At 37.4% G+C, this 20,528-nt stretch overlaps 2 protein-coding genes across 2 annotated transcripts; both read left to right on the top strand.

The window, feature by feature from the left end:
- Positions 1–457: 457 nt before the first annotated feature.
- Positions 458–1,396, top strand: LOC104092936 (F-box protein PP2-B11-like). Its single transcript, XM_009598631.4, has 3 exons — positions 458–571; positions 677–762; positions 845–1,396. Exons 1-3 carry the CDS (start codon positions 569–571, stop codon positions 1,251–1,253), a joined length of 498 nt encoding a protein of 165 aa, XP_009596926.1. The 5' UTR covers positions 458–568; the 3' UTR covers positions 1,254–1,396.
- Positions 1,397–16,709: 15,313 nt separating this feature from the next.
- Positions 16,710–17,648, top strand: LOC104091895 (F-box protein PP2-B11-like). The gene is made up of 3 exons (XM_070201842.1): positions 16,710–16,823; positions 16,929–17,014; positions 17,097–17,648. The coding sequence occupies exons 1-3, from the start codon at positions 16,821–16,823 to the stop codon at positions 17,503–17,505; spliced, it is 498 nt and encodes a 165-aa protein (XP_070057943.1). The 5' UTR covers positions 16,710–16,820; the 3' UTR covers positions 17,506–17,648.
- The last annotated feature ends 2,880 nt before the right edge of the window (positions 17,649–20,528 follow it).

Here is a 20,528-nt window from a genome sequence, read left to right as displayed (position 1 = left end):
AAAACGGACAAAATTTACCCATTACTTTATGATTTAAAAGTATTCTGAGGTTGGAGCTCCGTGAAGCCAATAGAAAAATAATTTTTTTCCCTAACAACAAGGTAATGTTAAGCCAAAAATTTAATCAGGAGGAAACTTGTTCAATTTCCTATAATACAAATACAAATTTAAAATTTACCAGAGCTCTACTGCTCTCGTGACTCGTGAAAGAAAAGGTTTAATATCAGTCATGTTTTCTGCTGCTTCTAATAATGGATTGTCAGTTGACACGTCTTTTCCAATGAAAAACAACACTTATGTTATCACTCTATTGTGATAAATTTTTGGAGTAACTTGTCTGTTCCTAAAAAGACAACCTTAAGGGTTTTTCCAATAGACACGTTTTTAACATTCAAGTTTTAAAAAAAACATTTATTCTAGTTAAACCTACCTACTATAGTAGTACTATATATGGTGACAAATTTTGGAGTCCAATAATGCTCTATAAATATGAGGACGAAGCAAAAGGGAGTTGAGCCAACTAAAAAGATATAAAGAGCATCATATCATACATAGCAATAAAAGAAAGATGGTAAGTTATTCTTCTCGTTGATATATTCTTATTCTTCTTGTGTTTAACAACTCATCAAATGTTAAGGAACCCTAATATATTGTTTTACATATTGTATTAAATCAGCAAGGCCAGTGGATAGCGGCAAGAGACCTTACAATTACATGGGTGAACAATCCTCAGTTCTGGACATGGAAAACTGTTGATCCTAAGTTTGTCTCTCTATCTCTCTCTAAATTTCATTAAAAAGAGAAATATATATTTTAATTACTTGCATCTCAACATTTTGTACAGTATTGAAGTGGCGGAGCTTCGTAGCGTAAATTGGCTTGACATTTATGGAAAGATAGAGACAAAAAATCTTATTCAAACGACTAGTTATGCAGTATATTTAGTGTTCAAGTTAACAGATAACCCTCGTGGACTTGAACGATCCATTGCATCGCTAAGATTTGTGAAGGAGGTGGCAAAGGACGCAGGCATTGAGGGTACCACTGTTTTCATCTCGAAGAAAAAGGAATTACCAGGAGAACTTGGCCGGTTTCCACATCTTCGAAGTGATGGCTGGTTAGAAATCAAGCTTGGTGAGTTTTTCAACAACTTAGGAGAGGATGGTGAAGTCGAAATGAGGTTGATGGAAATCAATAACGCCACTTCGAAATCTGGCATCATTGTTAAGGGCTTCGACATTCGTCCAAATTAATTGGATAGATCTCTAGCCTTTCTATTCTGCATGTTGTTGTGTTTGTCTTTTCAGATGTTCTAATAAAATCTCTCTCTATGATAAGAGTGAGCGTGTTGTAAGTGTATGTGATCTTATATATGATCTATCCTTTTTACTAGTTAGGTTGGTGTACGGTCTTGGATCAATAATAATCTGTAATCAACCCCATACTCATGCAATAATAATCTGTAAAGCTCTATCCAGAAACTTCAATATATGCACCATCTACAATTCAATTTGCAGAAATTTACACCTTAAAAAACTTCTTACCAGGGACAGAGCTATAATCTGGAGGAGATGATCGACCGAGCCCAGTAATTGTGGTCCAAACTCTGTATTGCTCTTAAAAACATTATTGAATACGTACATATTATTAATTTAGAGTCTAATAACTTAAGATGACTAAAATTCCGAACTCATAAGTTTCAAATCATGGCTTAATCCCTGCGTTCTTACATTGTGAAAATGAGTTCCCAACTCAGTATATGGTAAACTGCACTTCGAATTTGACCAAAATAAATAAATAAATTGAACACGATTTTTCTTATTCAACGGCCCTTGCAATTTTCTTAGCTTTTCCTTTGGTTACAGTTGATCTTTAACTAGATAACTGGATAATTTGTTGTCGTAGCTTAAAGAAGCGTGAAGAGTTCGTATCTTCTGAACCATATACTACTTATACAATAATTTTCCTTCGCAATTCCGTTTGGTAATCAATTAGCGGTTTGCATTCTCAATATTTCATCAAAAAGAAAAAAACATATTAGGTTGTTTCTAGTGGGCCTACAAAAATTTTAGGGGATTCGTACCGATTTCATAAAGATTGCATGAACATTAGCACACGAAAAATTTGAAATCAACCTAAATTCCTATGTTATGGCTCTAAAATGCCAAAAACAAATGAGAAACGGTCATTGCGAAGCAATTACTATGGTTCAATATATCATTTCTGATATGCCCATAAACGTTTAGGCGATTCGGAGCTATCCCTGCGCTCTTACATTATGAAAATCAGTTCACAACTCATATGAAGTAAATTGCACTTCGAATCTGACCAAAATAAATAAATAAATTGAACCATATGTTTAAATTGAATTTCTCTTTTATGGACCTAAAATGCCAAAAACTGGGGAACGGTCATGGCGAAGCGATAACTATTTTTCATGAGGTCGTTTCTGATAGGCACCAAAAACTTTAGGCAATATGGAGCTCGTCGCCCAAATTCATGAGGATGGCGTGGAAATTAGCACACAAAAAATTGGAACGGTCATGGAAAAGCATGGCTATTGTTTATTAGATTAATTTAAATGGGCCCCAAAACTTTTTAGGTGATTCAATGCCCGTCACCTGAATTCATGAAGATGGCGTAAACATTATCACACGAAAAATTAAAAATCGTCATGGATTCCTTTTTTATGGCCCTAAAGTGCCAAAAAAGAGGAAAGATCATAGATAAGTGATAATTATTGTTCATTAGGACGTTTTTGATAAGCCCACAAAAGTTTAGGCGATTCCGAGCCCGTCGCCCGAATTTATGAAGATGTCGTGGACTAGCACACGAAAAACTGAAAATCGTTATGGATTCCTGTTTTGTGGCCCTAAAATACAAATAAATAAGGAACGGTCATGGAAAAATAATGACGTTTGTTCATTAAGTCGTTTTTTATGAGCCCACGAAATTTCAGGCGATTCGGAACACGTCTCCCAGATTCATGAAAATTTGTAAACATTAGCACACGAAAATCAGAAATCATCCTGAATTCCTGTTTTATGGCCCTAAAACAGAAAAAACGAGGAACAGTCATAGAGAAGCAATGAGTATTGTTTATTAGGTCATTTCTGATGGGCCCACATAATTTTAGGCGGTTCGGGAATGGTCACCTGAATTTAGGAAGATGGCGTGGGCATTAGCACACGAAAAATCAGAAATCGTGTCGAATTCCTTTTTTATGGTCCTAAAACGCCAAAAAATTAGTAAAAATATAGAGAAGCAATGATTATTGCTCAATGGGTCGTTTCTGATGGGCCCACAAAATTAGGGTAGTGTCACGACCCTAATTTCCCTCTGTGGGATATCGTGATGACACCTAGTCTTTAATATTAGGTAAGCCTAACACTTACTGAATTAATGGCAAAATTCAACCAACAACTATTAAATATAAAACGGAAATTTCTATACAAAACAAAAAATCATAAAACCGGTAGTACAAGTCATAAGCTCTACTGAGATCGCTAAAAAATCTCTAAGTATAACTGTTCCGGAATAGAAATAAACTGTACAAAAATAACTTCCGAAGGTGACTCTGAGGCTTGCGAACGCGACGACAGGTGTACCTTGAATTCTCCACAGCACTTTTTGATCCGCTATCTAACAACCAACAGACTCCGAAGTACCTGAATCTGTACAAAAATATTCAGAAGTATAGAATGAGTATACCGCGGTTGGTACCCAATGAGTATCAAGACAAACCTCGGTGGAGTAGTTACGAGGTACAAGTCAAGACACTCACTAGACAAAATAACATATGCAGTATAAAATTATAAAACTAATAACGGAAAGAGAAAATGAGTAAATGTCAACAATAAGTGATATAATCAGTAAAGCAATAAGAACCCCATGAAGTATCATTAAAACCAAATATGGAAACACAAAGGACAATCAATTAATCAAGCCGTTCGAACACAAGTTTCACAACGAAATCACTCTGTGCTACTTCATCTCATAGTCACAAGTCACGGGTCTCAACCCACAATCATATACTCACGGCACCTCGTGCCCACATCTCGCATCACAATAGCACAGACAACTCACGTGCCAAAATCTCAATCCGCCCGGCATGATGATAAGCTCAAATTCACAATCCGCCCGATATGGTCACAGGCTCACAATCACAATCCGTGCGATATGATTTCAGGATCACAAATCACAATCCACCTGGCATGGTCAAAGGCTCAATATCAATATGGAAACAGATAATACAAGAATACATGGGCATGATTAATAAATGTCAAGTTTCATACTCCTGAGCTAGTATAAGTGGCACGCTATGGTGTATGCTTGTGTGAGTGTACTAGTGTAGTCCAAGTCAGCAAGTAATATCAAAGACATCGAATAGCTTATCAAAACAACAAAGCAAGTCATGCAAGGTGTATGACAAATACAAAGAAAAGTACACTATCACACGAAAATCACCAAACACAATGTCTCCGACCATCACACATCATCCCTGACATTGCCACCCTTATCTCTCCTATAACCACACGTATTACTCCGTATAATAACCACCCTTATATCTCATATATCTACCCGTGTCACTCTATATAATAGCCACCCACATCATCGCTAGGACAATAATAAAATAGCCACCCGTATCACTCCATATATTCAACAACAGTGAGATGCTACCCTTATACTCCGCATAACAACAACCAAACCACACAATAATTCACATGTGCTATCATCACAACAACACAACATATCAACTCGTATCACAAGTGCCCGTAGACCACAAACTTTTCAAAGATTCAACGATATCAATATTTTCACTGCAAATAGCTCGCGGCTCAGCACAACGTATATAGAATCTCAATAAAAACAAAATGAATAGAAAAGTAACTTAACAAAAAACAACATCCCCTTTAAATTCAACTTCAATTAGAATAGATTAATGACTCTCCATAACTTTAATTCCAATTAATTATTTAAGGATAACCTTGATAGTGAATGTACTTGCATGAAATGGCAAACTTCAGACTATGAATTAGGCTAACAATTTAGGAGAGAGAACGAACTAGTACTACGTCTAAATACATGAGAACAACCCATTAACAAAAGGATATCATGTGATGACAATTTCAACTTAGAGTAGCTCCACAATAATAGAAATCGCATAATGACACAAAGTGATAACATCTCCAAATAAAGCATATAAGATCAAACTCGGCAAGTAAAGAATGTGACACGTAACGACAACTTCCAATAAAGCATATGATAGTAGACATGACGAATAAAAGATATAACATGTGCTAACAATTTAAAATAAGTACATAAAAGATGCTTAGGAGTCTAGACTGGTCAATTTCCACATATAAGCCCGAGTACGTACTCGTCACCTCGCGTACACGGCTTTCACATGAGACAAATAGCACAAACAACTTAAGTCCTAAGGGGTAATTCCTCCAGACCAAGTTAGGTAAGATACTTACCTAAATAAGCTAGACCGATACTTTAAAATGACCTTCTTGTATGAAACAACCTCCAGACGGCTCAAATCTAGCCAAAATAACTTAATACCATAAATAAAAACCATAGGAAATAATTCTAGATAAAAAAGCTTTGATATTTAATGAAAACGAAAAAGACAACCCAAAAGGCCCGCACCTCGGAACACGATAAAATTCATAAAATCCTTACACCCATTCCTATACGAGTCCAACCATACCAAATTTATCCAATTCCAACATCAATTCATCCTTCAACTCATCATTTTATATTTTTGAAAGTTTTCACAACAATTCCCATTTTTCTCCCATTCAAATCACTAATTTAATGAAAAAAATAATTATGCAATCATGAAATATAATCAATTCCGGGTAAAGAACACTTAATCCAATCCAACACGTGAATAACCCATCAAAAATCGCTCAAATCCGAGCTCTCTAACTCAAAGAGTGATAAAATAACAAAAGCCCTCGAAATAGAGTTCTTATAATATGCCCTAGTGATTCCTCTTACTTGATCGCGGAATAACCCTCGCGATCAAGAAGAACTAAATGCTGCCCGGAAAAAATAAAGCTTCGTGTTTGCGGCACACACCTCGCGAACGCGATGAATAATGACAACGGACTACCCAAATGCACATAGAGACACGCGAAGGCGATGAGTAAAAGACCACTAACTCCCAGCTCCACTACGCGAACGAGGAGAGACGGGTGCGAACGCGGACAAATGACTGCATAAGCTTCGCGAATGTATGACCATCATCGCGTCTGCGATGAACAAATCACTGATTTCTCAAAAACACTTCGCGATCGCGAAGAACAACAGGCACACTAGAAACCAGCAACTCTAAAGCATGAAGAAATGGCCTGTAGCCCATCTGAAACACACCCGAGGCCCCTGGAGCCTCGTCTAAACATACCAACAAGTTGCGTAACATAACGCAGACCTGCGCGAGGCCTCAAATTACATCAAACAACATTAAAACTATGAATCACACATCAAATCGAACTTAATCAACTTTCAAATTCTACAACTCGCGCCGAATCATATCAAATCAACCTGGGATAACGTCAAATTTTGCATGCAAGTTCCAAATGACACAACGAAATTATACCAACTCCCGGAATCGAAATCTGAACCCGATATCAACAAATTCAACCCCCGGTCAAACCTTTTAACCTTTCCACGCATTCAACTCCCGGTCAAACCCTTTTGCCAAACTGCATCAAATCAACCTACGGACCTCCAAATCCAAATCCGGGCATACACATGAGTCCAAAACCACCATACGAAGCTATTGGAATCATCAAAATACTATTCCGGAGTTGTCTATACAAAAGTCAAACTTCGATCAACTCTTATTTCTTAAGCTTCTAAAACAAGAATCCTTCTTCCTAATTGATCCCGAATCATCTGAAAACCGAACTCGGACACACATGTAAGTCATAATACATAATACGAAGTTGATCGAGACCATAAGCTGCCGAACGAGATGCTAATTCTCAAAATAATTGGTTGGGTCGTTACATCCTCCCCTTCTTAATGAAACGTTCTTCCCTAAACGTGCCAAGAACCATTCCAAAGTCATCAAATCACTGGATGAACTTACCATACATTTGCTTGCGAGTGATCCCTGGTCACCCTAATCCACATAGGCCCGACAATACCATCTGAACTGAAAATTCTCCTCTAACTCACACTAATAAGCCTTAGAACCAAAATGTTTCACCATCCAATCATTTCCCAAAGATCCGATTCCCACCTCAACACACCGTATAAACCTCAACCGGCTGCCACAACTCATGCCTACAATCATAAGGTACAACCACACGACGTAATACATCGCACATATGCCCATAACAATATCTCTGGCCACCATAGCTGGCCATTATCAAATCCAACATCGGCAATTAACTGCATATCAGTTGGAACCCTGTTCCAAACCTTCACAACACTGACAACGATGAAAGAAGCATTAAGATCCCATAACCATTCACTCAAATCAACAAGTCGCATTTAACACAACCTGGGCACACACCTCGCAAGTTAAAACCCAATAAGCACAACGCGAAAATGACTGAATATGCAAAGAGAAACACGTGAGAGAACTATCAAACAAGCCCGACAGACACAACTTTCCATAAGTACCATACTTATGAATCAATTCCACAAGGGTGGGTAAAAGCATATGAACTAATCACAAGGATCTCATCCTAATATAACTCCACCGCGACATGTAACCTAGTACAAACATATCAAATCCAATAAAATGTGAGGATCCCATTCTCCGCTCTGAAACACAAGTAGAGTACACATCATACCAATAGAAAACTTCCACTAACTCAATTCCGCAAAACAAAATCATGACACGTAACAGATTTCCCGTACCGGTAAAGCATCTAAATCACAAATCATAATCAAACCATCTAGAAATCACATCAAAACCTACCGTAATGAGTAATAGAAAGTCACTTCTAGTTTCATAACTTTCAATAGTGAACAATTCAAAACGATAGACACGGGCTACAACTATAGAATCTCCCAACAGGGGTAGACACATAAGTAGAGTACAAAATCACGAAACTCACCGATATGTGAGGTAAGATAAGAGGACTCACCCCGATAAGCAAAACCAAATCAAAATAAGAATGATGCTCCTCTATAACAATCAAACCATACATATATAAAGACCATCTGGTGCAGCGGCCTAAGCCATACCACGGAAAGCATATCAACGGGCCGGACCTCCCCTTCTAGGGCGCCCTCTACCTGCCTGTCCTCCACCCCTAACTGGCTGTGCAAGTGAAGTAGCAACTGGAACGGAGCCCGTAGCCTGAGTGCCCTGATGAAATCCGCCTCTCTCGAGTCTGGGACAATCTCTCACGATGTGCCTAGTATCGCCACACTCATAACAACCCCTCTACGGACGTGGCTGCTGCTACTGAGTCTATGCCGAATAACTGGAATTAGGGGTGTACAAATAAAATCGACAAACCCCACCAACCCGATAATCCGAGTCAAATCGAGAAAAAACCCCGATTATGGTTTGGTGTTGGAAAAATAAATCGACCATATTTCGTTTGGTTTTGTTTTAACTAAAAAAGGTCAAATCGAAACCAAACCAATGCGGGTTAATTATATGAATAAAAGTTTTAAATATATTTAATACATAAAATATTTATTGTAGTGTAGATTATAAATATTTCTTAAGCTTTTTCATAGTTTTATCTTTTAACGTTTGTTTCAAGCTAGGGCTTATAATTTTGGATGCTCCAATAAGTTTTATCGTCCATAAATGTTAGTAAGTCAAATAAATCCTAAACCAAAATCAAATCAATACTAATGTTAATAAAAGACATTCAATTCAATTGTACTATGAATGAAAATAGTGTTGGATATCTATTTTTTTAGTTTTTTCATGGTTTAGATAAAATGTATAGCTTATTTTTCTTTTAGTGGTCACTCATGTAAATAATAGTACTTATTAGTCGTAATTTTAAATTATGTTTATTTTAATTATGGCTTATTAATAATATTTATTTTATGCGATTTTATTAACTTTATTGTTGAATATTTTAGTATAATGTCATGACTCATCTCATATTTATGTTATTTTATTGAAAAATACCTTATATAGTCTTATCTTAGTAGGATTAAGGAAGTGTTTGGAGCTCAAAATTTATGTTTTGTGCTATGAAGACTTTATGGAAAAGAAACCCGAAAACCTGAAAAAAATCGAGAAAAATCGAGATTAAAAATCCCAACTTTTATTAGTTTGGTTTGGTATTTAGATATAATAACCTGATATAATTGGTTTGGTTTGGTAATTAGAAAATCCGAACCAAACCGACCTATGTACACCCCTAACTGGAATAACCGTTGTAAGAATCCCGTGCCGTTGGTGCACTAAAAGATCACTGCTCCACATGTGTACCTTGACAAACTGGAGAAACACCAGCAGTCTGGAGTGTGGACTGAACAGGTCGACTGCCCGAGCCTCCGCCATGATAGGCCATAACTGAAGAGTATAATCCTCTGAACCCTCTAAATCCTCGAGACCTCTTGGTCACCTTATCCTCCCTCTCTTCATCCCGAATATGCTCTAACATCCTAGCAATCTCCACCAACTACTGAAATGGGGTATCAATATGCAACTCTCGAGCCATGCAGAATCTAATATCATAACTGATCCCCTCAATGAATATGCGAAATCACTCTCTAACTATAGGAACCAAAATAGGTGCATGACGGGATAACTCACTGAACCTGATGGCATAGTCCGACACCGTCGTGGTGCCCTAATGCAACTGCTCAAACTCTGCGCGCCATGCATCCCGAAGGGTCTGGGGAACAAACTCTCTCAAGAACATTTTTGAAAATGAAGTCCATGAAAGTGAAGCTGCATCAGCAAGGCTACCCTCCTCGTAAACCCGCCACCACTGATACGCTACCCTGACAGCTGGAATGTAGTAAATTCAACCCCACTCCCCTCCACAATACCCATGGTGCAGAGAATACGATGGCACTCCTCTAGAAAACCTTGTGCATCCTCTGAAGCCAAACCATTGAAAGTAGGAGGGTGATACTTCTTGAACCTCGCAAGTCTAAGCTTTTCCTCCTCTAATGCCCCTGGCCTGACCTCAGGCTGAACCGGAATAACAGGTTGTACTGGTACCACACCTGGAACTGGACCAATGTAAGCCCGTTGCTAAGGCATATGGGCGGTGGGAGTCTAAGCTCCTCCCCCAACCTACGAAGTAGCTGGGGAAACAGAGATCAATCCCGCCCCAACCAATGTACCAACATGCTCAGGAACTTCGCTAAAGTCTCCTGAAGTATGGGGGTAACAACAGGCGCCTCTTGTGCCTGTCCCCTAACAGGAACTACTATGGCTCTTCAACTCCTGTTCTGACAAGTGCTCTAGTTGCATTGTGTGCCTTTCCTCGGCCCCGGCCTCTCACGGCTCTAGCAGGGGGTGTGGGTGTCTACTCAGCTGATCCGGTAGCACGTGTCCTCACCATATGTGAGAGAATAAAGATAAAAAGGCTCAAACTTTGAAATCAACAAATTCGTATGACATGAATGAAAGAAGTGAAGATTTTTCCTAATAGTTTCGTAGCGTCTCAAAGATTAGTACATACGTCTCCGTACCGATCCATAAGACTCTACTAAACCCGCTTATGACCCGTAGCTCCTATTAACCTAGAGCTTTGATACCAACTTCTCACGATCCTAATTTCCATTTGTGGGATGTCGTGATGACACCAAGTCTTTAAGACTAAGTAAGCCTAAGAGTTACTGAATTAATGAAAAAATTCAAGCACCAACAACTATTAAATATGAAACAGAAATTTCTATATAAAGCCAACAATCCCAAAACCGGTAGTACAAGTCACAAGCTCTATTGAGTTTACTAGAAAATCTATAAGTATAATTGTTCCAGAATAGAAATAAACTGTACAAAAATAACTTCCGAAGGTGACTCCGATGCCTGCGAACGTGGCGGAAGGTGTACCTTGAAGTCTCCATTGCAATATCTGATCTGCTATCTAACAACCAACAGACTCTGAAGTAGCTGCATCTGCACAAAAATGTGCAAAAGTGTAATATGAGTACACCACGGTTGGTACCCCAGTAAGTATCAAGACTAACCTCGGTAGAGTAGTAACGAAGTACAAGTTAAGATACTCACTAGACAAAATAACCTGTGCAGTACATAAGTATAAAACTAATAACGGAAAGCGAAAATCGGTAAATGGCAACAAGAACCAACAAGTGATATAAACAGTAAATCAATGAGAACACCATGAAGTATCATTAAAACCAACTAATGAAACACTAAGGATGATCAATTAATCAAGCCGCTGTAACACAAGTTTTGCAACTAAATCACTCTGTGGTACTTCATCTCATAGTCACAAGTCACGGGTCTCAACCCACCATCATATACTCACGACACCTCATTCCCACATCTTGCATCACAACCGCACGGACAACTCATGTTCCAAAATCTCAATCCGCCCGGCATGAGTACAGGCCCACATTCACAATATGCCCTTCATGGTCCATGCTCACAATCACAATCCGCCTGGTATGATCTCAAGCTCACATCCACAATCTGCCTGGTATGGTCACAGGCTCACAAATCACAATCCGCCTGACATGGTCAAAGGCTCAATATCAACATGGAAACAAATAAGACAAGAACACAGGGGCATGATAAATAAATGTCAAGTTTCATACTCCTGAGCTAGTATAAGTGGCATATTATAGTGTATGCTTGTGCGAGTGTACTACTACAACCCAAGTCAACTAGTAATATCAAAGACATTGAATAGCTCATCGAAACAACAAAGCAAGTCATGAAAAGTGTATGACAAACACCAGGAAAATCAAAACAACAAAGCAAGTCATGAAAGGTGAATGACAAACACCAGGAAAAACATACCATTACACGAAAATTATCAACACAATGTCTCCAACCATCACACATCATCCTTGACATTTCCACCGTTATCTCTCCTATAGCCACCCGTATCACTCTGTATAATAGCCACCCGTATCACTCAGCCCGGCCAATAACACAATAGCCACCCGTATCACTCCATACATTCAACAACAATGAGATGCCACCCTTATGCCCCGCATAACAACAACGGTGAAATGCCACCCTTATACTCCATATAACAACAACGGTGAAATGCCACTCTTATACTCCGTATAACAACAATGGTGAAATGCCACCCTTATTGTCCGCATAACAATAACCAAACCACACAACAATTCCCATGTGCTATCATGTCAAAAATACAACATATCAAATCATATCACAAGTGTCTGTTGGCCAAAACCTTTTCAAAGATCCAACAATATCAATATTTTTACAATAAATAGCCCACGACTCAGCACAACGTATATAGAATCTCAATAGCAAAAAAATGAACGGAAAAGTAACTCAACAAAGAACAACAATCCTTTTAAACAAAACTTTAATTAGAATATATTAATGACTCTCGATAACTTCAATTCCAATTAATTGTTGAAGGATAACCTCGATAGTGAAAGTACTTCCATGAAATGGCTAACTTCAGACTCTAGTGTATGAATTAGGCTAACAATAAATGAGATGGCACGAACTAGTACTACATCTAAATGCATGAGAACTACCCGGCAACAAAGGATATCATGTGATGACAATTTCAACTAAGAGTAGCTCCACAATAAAAAAATCACATAATGACACAAAGTGATAACAACTCCAAATAAATCATATAAGAGCAAACTCGACAAGTAAAGAATGTAACATGTAACGACAACATCCAATAAAGTGTGTGATAGTAGACATGACAAATAAAGGATATAACATGTTCTAACAATTTAAAATAAGTACATAAAAGATGCTTAAGAGTCTAGACTAGTCAATTTCCACATATAAGACCGAGTACGTACTTGTCACCTCGCGTACACTGCTTTCACATGACGCAAATAGCAAATACGACTCAAGTCCTAAGGGATAGTTCCCCTACACAAAGTTAGGCAAGATACTTTCATCAAAGAAGCTACACCGATATTCTAAAATGACATTCTCGTATGAAAAAATCTTCGAACGACTCAAATCTACCCAAAATAACTGAACGGGGTCACCTTTTCAGCAGCAAAGAAGATAAAAGTGTCGATAACTCATAGTAAGAGGCTCTGAGGAAGACGATATCACATTCACGGACGAAGATGTGGACGGATTACTACTATCGCACAATGACGCACTGATAATTTCTTTAAGTGTGTTAGATTTTAAAATTAAACGTGTTTTAGTGGATCCAAGAAGTTCAGCTGATCTCATATAATGTAGAGTACTAGAGCAAGCTAAACTGACTGGAAGCATTATCCCGACAGTAAAACTACTTGTCGGATTCAACCTCGCAAGCGTGACAACCCGGAGAGTAGAAAGTTGCCCGAAGGTCCCAAAGCATCAAGAGCGTTGTGCTCCAAAGTTGCACGTTATAGCTTCAAGAAAGGACAATTATACAGAAAATCTTTTCAAGGCCCGTTGGCCCGGTGCTTAAGAGCATCAGAAGCTAACTATGTCATGAGATAAGTACACGAAGGGATGTGCGGCAACCACTCAGGTGCAGATTCTATAGTGCTAAAATTAGTTCGGGCAGGGTATCACTAGCCCCGTATGGAACAAGATGCTAAAGACTTGCATCACTAGTACGAAAATGTGAAAAGTGCATTTTAATACTACATTGTATACATCATTCTATACAGCATTTTAATATAATTTTATTCTCTCGCTTTTGATCTTATCATTGTTGTGCCCGAGAACCCTGTTCCCGGACACATCAGCTTTGTTGTTCCATCTACATTCTAAGGCTAAGTATTTTATATTTCATCAGTTATTTTGTTACTTTTCGGATCAAATTAATTTACTTGTCTAGAAACCACGAACAAATTCAACTGTACCGTTTTACGGGTAAACAAGTTCAACCATTTAACCTGAGCCCAACTTAACCTAGTTAGTATAACAAGAATAAATGCTCTTTTATTTGGCAGCAGACTAGGTTGTATGCTTAGGATCCTTTGTTGTCACATTTAGCAAATTGTCTTGTATTGCCTTTACCATGAACTAAGCTCAAATATGAAATATGTAGACGTCACATATCAAAATTCTCCAAAACAAAACGGACTAAATTTACCCATTACTTTATGATTTAAAAGTATTCTGAGGTTGGAGCTCCGTGAAGCCAATAGAAAAATAATTGTTTTCCCTAACAACAAGGTAATGTTAAGCCAAAAATTTAATCGGGAGCAAGCTTGTTCAATTTCCTATAATAAAAATACAAATTTGAAATTTACCAGAGCTCTACTCCTCTCGTGACTCGTGAAAGAAGAGGTTTAATATCAGTCATGTTTTCTTCATGAATGGTCCAAATGGTCCTAAAAGAGGTTTAATATCAATAGACACGTTTTCTCCAATAAAAAAAAACACTTATGTTATCACTCTATTGTGACAAATTTTTGGAGTAACTTGTCTGTTCCTAGAAAGACAACCTTAAGGGTTTTGCCAATAGACACGTTTTTAACATTCAAGTTTTAAAAAAAAAAACATTTATTCTAGTTAAACCTACCTACTATAGTAGTACTATATATGGTGACAAATTATGGAGTCCAATAATGCTCTATAAATTTTTAAAAAGTCTGGCATCATTGTTAAGGGCTTCGACATTCGTCCAAATTAATTGGATAGATCTCCAGCCTTTCTATTCTGCATGTTGTTGTGTTTGTCTTTTCAGATTTTCTAATAAAATCTCTCTCTATGATAATAGTGAGCGTGTTGTAATAGTATGTGATCTTATATATGATCTATCCTTTTTACCTTATTAATAAAATTATAATAAAGAGATTCTACGATTTTTACTAGTTAGGTTTGTGTACGGTCTCGGATCAATAAAAAGTAAGAAATAAGAAATATATAACAAATAAAAGCTCTGTCACTTGAGGTTATCTTGTTCTCAACCCCATATTGATGTAATGTAATCTGTAAAGCTCTATCCAGAAATTTCAATATATGCACCATCTACAGTTCAATTTGCAGAAATTTACACCTTCAAAAACTTCTTACCAGGGACAGAGCTAGAATCTGGAGGAGAGAATCGGTCAAACCCAGTAATTGTGGTCCAAACTTTGTATTTGTTAGAAGCTCAGACTGAGCTCATGCAAAATGTTTCAATGGAGAAAACCCTAGAAGAGAAAAGGGAAAAGGAGACTGTGTAAAATGAAACCAGCCCCCAGTCCATGCTCGCAAATGCGAGATCTTCAACAAAAACCAGAAGCAAAAAGGCATTAGCTATGATTCTAACTCCAACTTCACTCTGTAGTCTATCCGAAATTCATCCGAGCCTTAGGGGATCCAAACCAAACATGCACATAAGTCCAAAAATATCATACAAACTCGCTCGCAAGATCAAAACCCCAAAATACCACCTAGAACTACGAATCGGACACCAAAAAGAATAAAATTTTCAATGAAACTTAAAAATTTTCATTTTAACAACCGGACGTCCGAATCACATCAAACCAACTCCGTTTTGCACCAAATTTTGGAGGCAAGTCATAAATATAGTAATAAACCTATACCAAGCTCCGAAACCAGAATTCGGACCCGGTAGCAACAAATTCAAACTTCGGTCAAATTCATAAGTTCTCTAGACCTTAAAACTTCAAAATTTTAGCAAATTGCAATAACTCGAGCTAGGGAGCTCCGAATTCGAATCCGTGCATACGCCCAAGTCCCAAGCATGATATGGACCCACCGGGACCATCAAAATACGGACCCAAGTCCATTTGCTCAAAACGTTGAACGAAGTCAACTCAAATGATTTTTTTTTTTGTTTTGGCACGATTTCATATTTTAATTAGTTTTTCACATAAAAGCTTTTCGAAAAAAACTCGGACTGTGCATGCGAGTCGAGGAAGGCTAAAAGGAGATATTTGAGGTTTCGAAACACATAATTTAGGGGTTAAAGCTCTAGAAAACCTATCGGGTCATCATATTAGTTTACCGTTGGCTTGTCTAACGGTTACGTTGGGTGCCATCACGACCTATAGTGGGTTTTAGGTTGTGACAATACGTTTGCCGTTTTAACAATATGTACCATGAACATCACCCAACAGAAATATGGTGAATCAAATGTATATAATCACAACAACAATTAATGGTTTTTCCCCTTGAGACAATAAACTCAGTCATTGCAATACAACCAACAATGTTTAAACTGGGCAAGAGCACTGTCCCTAAAATTTGCAGAAAATAAAACCAAATCATTATTAACTTAGTTTATGTTAGTTCATCCATTTAACCTGAGCCCAACTTAACCTAGTTAGTATAACAAGAGTAAATGCTCTTTTATTTGGCAACAGACTAGGTTGTATGCTAAGGATCCTTTGTTATCACATTTAGCAAATTGTCTTGTATTGCCTTTACCATGAACTAAGCTCTAATATGAAATATGTAGACGTCACATATCAAAATTCTCCAAAACAAAACGGACTAAATTTACCCATTACTTTATGATTTAAAAGTATTCTGAGGTTGGAGCTCCGTGAAGCCAATAGAAAAATAATTGTTTTCCCTAACAACAAGGTAATGTTAAGCCAAAAATTTAATCAGGAGTCCAATAATGCTCTATAAATAGTAGTACTATATATGGTGACAAATTTTGGAGTCCAATAATGCTCTATAAATATGAGGACGAAGCAAAAGGGAGTTGAGCCAACTAAAAAGATATAAAGAGCATCATATCATACATAGCAATAAAAGAAAGATGGTAAGTTATTCTTCTCTTTGATATATTTTTATTCTTCTTGTGTTTAACAACTCATCAAATGTTAAGGAACCCTAATATATTGTTTTACATATTGTATTAAATCAGCAAGGCCAGTGGATAGCGGCAAGAGACCTTACAATTACATGGGTGAACAATCCTCAGTTCTGGACATGGAAAACTGTTGATCCTAAGTTTGTCTCTCTATCTCTCTCTAAATTTCATTAAAAAGAGAAATATATATTTTAATTACTTACATCTCAACATTTTGTACAGTATTGAAGTGGCGGAGCTTCGTAGCATAAATTGGCTTGACATTTATGGAAAGATAGAGACAAAAAATCTTATTCAAACGACTAGTTATGCAGTATATTTAGTGTTCAAGTTAACAGATAACCCTCGTGGACTTGAACGATCCATTGCATCGCTAAGATTTGTGAAGGAGGTGGCAAAGGACGCAGGCATTGAGGGTACCACTGTTTTCATCTCGAAGAAAAAGGAATTACCAGGAGAACTTGGCCGGTTTCCACATCTTCGAAGCGATGGCTGGTTAGAAATCAAGCTTGGTGAGTTTTTCAACAACTTAGGAGAGGATGGTGAAGTCGAAATGAGGTTGATGGAAATCAATAACGCCACTTCGAAATCTGGCATCATTGTTAAGGGCTTCGACATTCGTCGAAATTAATTGGATAGATCTCTAGCCTTTCTATTCTGCATGTCGTTGTGTTTGTCTTTTCAGATTTTCTAATAAAATCTCTCTCTATGATAAGAGTGAGCGTGTTGTAAGTGTATGTGATCTTATATATGATCTATCCTTTTTACTAGTTAGGTTGGTGTACGGCCTTGGATCAATAAAAATCTAGGTAGAGTAGTGGTGAGGTTCATGTCAAGACACTCACTAATCAAATAACATGTGCAGAATATCACAATAAAGCTAACAACGGAAAGAAAAATAAATATACAACAACAAAGAGTAATCATGTGATAAAACAACAAAATAATCTTGTACAAATAAAATACAAGTGAAAGAAATTAAGGTAAAACAATGACTGTTCCAATCATTAAATCGTTTCGACACAAGATTTACAACAAGAATCAGCTTGAGGTACTAGACCTCATAATCAAAAATCATATACATATGACACCTCGTACCAAATTATCCATCATCTTCGCACGGCAAAGACCTCGTGCCACAGTATAAGTCACACTCGCACGGCAAAATCCGCGTGCCACAGTATAAGTCACACTAGCACGGAAAAGACATCGTGCCTCAACAAATACCACAACTGCATGGAAATGACCTCGTGCCACAACAAATACAGCAACTGCACGACAAAGACCCCATGCCATCACGTATATCGTATCCGTGCTAATTACCAATAAAATGTTCAAGAAATGCTCTATCCAGAGCCAAATAAAGTAATGCGTTATAGCAATTTCCTTTTTATAAAATGGAGTTGTTACGTTAGTAACAACTCCACAGAATATGAGATAATCATTCCACGTAGGTGAATTTACCTAACCTAGTAAGTATCAAGACTAATCTAGGTAGAGTAGTGGCGAGGTTCATGTCAAGACACTCACTAATCAAATAACATGTGCAGAATATCACAATAAAGCTAACAATGGAAAGAAAAATAAATATACAACAACAAAGAGTAATCATGTGATAAAACAACAAAATAATCAATGCACAAATAAAATACAAGTGAAAGAAATTAAGGTAAAACAATGACTGTTCCAATCATTAAATCGTTTCGACACAAGATTTACAACAAGAATCAGCTTGAGGTACCAGACCTCATAATCAAAAATCAAATACATACGACACCTCGTACCAAATTATCCATCATCTTCGCACGGCAAAGACCTTGTGCCACAGTATAAGTCACACTCGCACGGCAAAGTCCTCGTGCCACAATACAAGTCACACTTCCACGGAAAAGACCACGTGCCTGAAGAAATACCACAACCGCATGCCAAAGACCTCGTCCCTCAACAAATACAGCAACTGCACGACTAAGACCTCATGCCACCACATATATTGTATCCGTGCTAATTACCAATAAAATGTTTATGAAATGTTCTATCAAGAGCCAAATAAAGTAAAGCATAATAGAAATTTCCTTTTTATAAAATGGAGTTGTGACGTTAGTAACAACTCCACAGAATATGAGATAAGCATTCCACGTAGGTGAATTTACCTAACCTAGTAAGTATCAAGACTAATCTCTATAAAGTAGTAGCGAGGTTCATGTCAAGACACTCACTAATCAATTAACATGTGCAGAATATCACAATAAAGCTAATAACGGAAAGAAAAATAAATATACAACAACAAAGAGTAATCATGTGATAAAACAACAAAATAATCAATGCACAAATAAAATACAAGTGAAAGAAATTAAGGTAAAACAATGACTGTTCCAATCATTAAATCGTTTCGACACAAGATTTACAACAAGAATCAACTTGAGGTACCAGACCTCATAATCAAAAATCATATACATATGACACCTCGTACCAAATTATCCATCATCTTCGCACGGCAAAGACCTCGTGCCACAGTATAAGTCACACTCGCACGGCAAAGTCCTCGTGCCACAATACAAGTCACACTCCCACGGAAAAGACCACGTGCCTGAAGAAATACCACAACCGCATGGCAAAGACCTCGTCCCTTAACAAATACAGCAACTGCACGACTATGACCTCATGCCACCACGTATATTGTATCCGTGCTAATTACCAATAAAATGTTTAAGAAATGTTCTATCAAGAGCCAAATAAAGTAAAGCATAATAGAAATTTCGTTTTTATAAAATGGAGTTGTGACGTTAGTAACAACTCCACAGGAAATGAGATATCCTCCGTTTCAATTTATGTGAACCCATTTGACTGGGCACGGAGTTTAAGAAAAGAGAGAAGACTTTTGAACTTGTGGTGTAGAATGAAGCACATATATTTTATGCGGCTATAAATCATTGCATAAAGGTAAATTATTTTCAAATAAGAAAAGAGGTCATTCTTTTTGGCACGGACTAAAAAGGAAATAGGTTCACATAAATTAAAACAGAGGGAGTATATATATATATAACCAAAGAGAAAAGGAATTTACTTGTCGGAAGACTTTATGGAAAAAGAGGAGAACGAGGAGAGGAGAACTTGTCGGAAACCACAGAATAAAAAATGACCTAATGGAAAATAGACATCACTTTTCCACGATCCTCATCTTTTAGTATTTTAGGGCCATAAAATAGGAATCCATTAAGATTTTCTATTCTACGTGTGTTAATGTCCACGTCATCTTCATAAAGTCGGACGACAGATTCTGAATAGCCTAAAATTTTGTGGGCCTATCAAAAATGACCTAATAAACAATAGTCATCTCTTCTCCATGACTTTTCCTCATTCTTTGGCACTTTAGGGCCATAAAAAAGGAATCCATAGCGATTTCCAATTTTTCTTATGATAATGTTTACGCCATCTTCATGAATTCGGGTGATTGGCTCCGAATCGCTCCCATTAGAAATGATCTAATGAATAATAGTCACGCTATGCCATGAGCGTTCCTCATTCTTTGGCGTTTTAGGACCACAAAATAAGGAATTTAGGTTGATTTCAAATTTTTCGTGTGCTAATGTTCATGCAATCTTCAGGAATTTGGGCGACCGATTTCGAATCGCTTAAATTTTTTCTAGGCCCATT

Source organism: Nicotiana tomentosiformis, chromosome 4, assembly GCF_000390325.3.
Source record: "Nicotiana tomentosiformis chromosome 4, ASM39032v3, whole genome shotgun sequence".
Classification (NCBI taxonomy): domain Eukaryota; kingdom Viridiplantae; phylum Streptophyta; class Magnoliopsida; order Solanales; family Solanaceae; genus Nicotiana; species Nicotiana tomentosiformis.
Note: the sequence above shows the minus strand (reverse complement) of the source record. Positions and strands in the feature narration are given on the sequence as shown.

Excerpts from the sequence above, each read along its gene's own strand:
- LOC104092936 (XM_009598631.4), top strand. Across the intron at positions 763-844 it reads TGGAAAACTGTTGATCCTAA|TATTGAAGTGGCGGAGCTTC; the intron begins GTTTGTCTCTCT and ends CATTTTGTACAG.
- LOC104091895 (XM_070201842.1), top strand. Across the intron at positions 17,015-17,096 it reads TGGAAAACTGTTGATCCTAA|TATTGAAGTGGCGGAGCTTC; the intron begins GTTTGTCTCTCT and ends CATTTTGTACAG.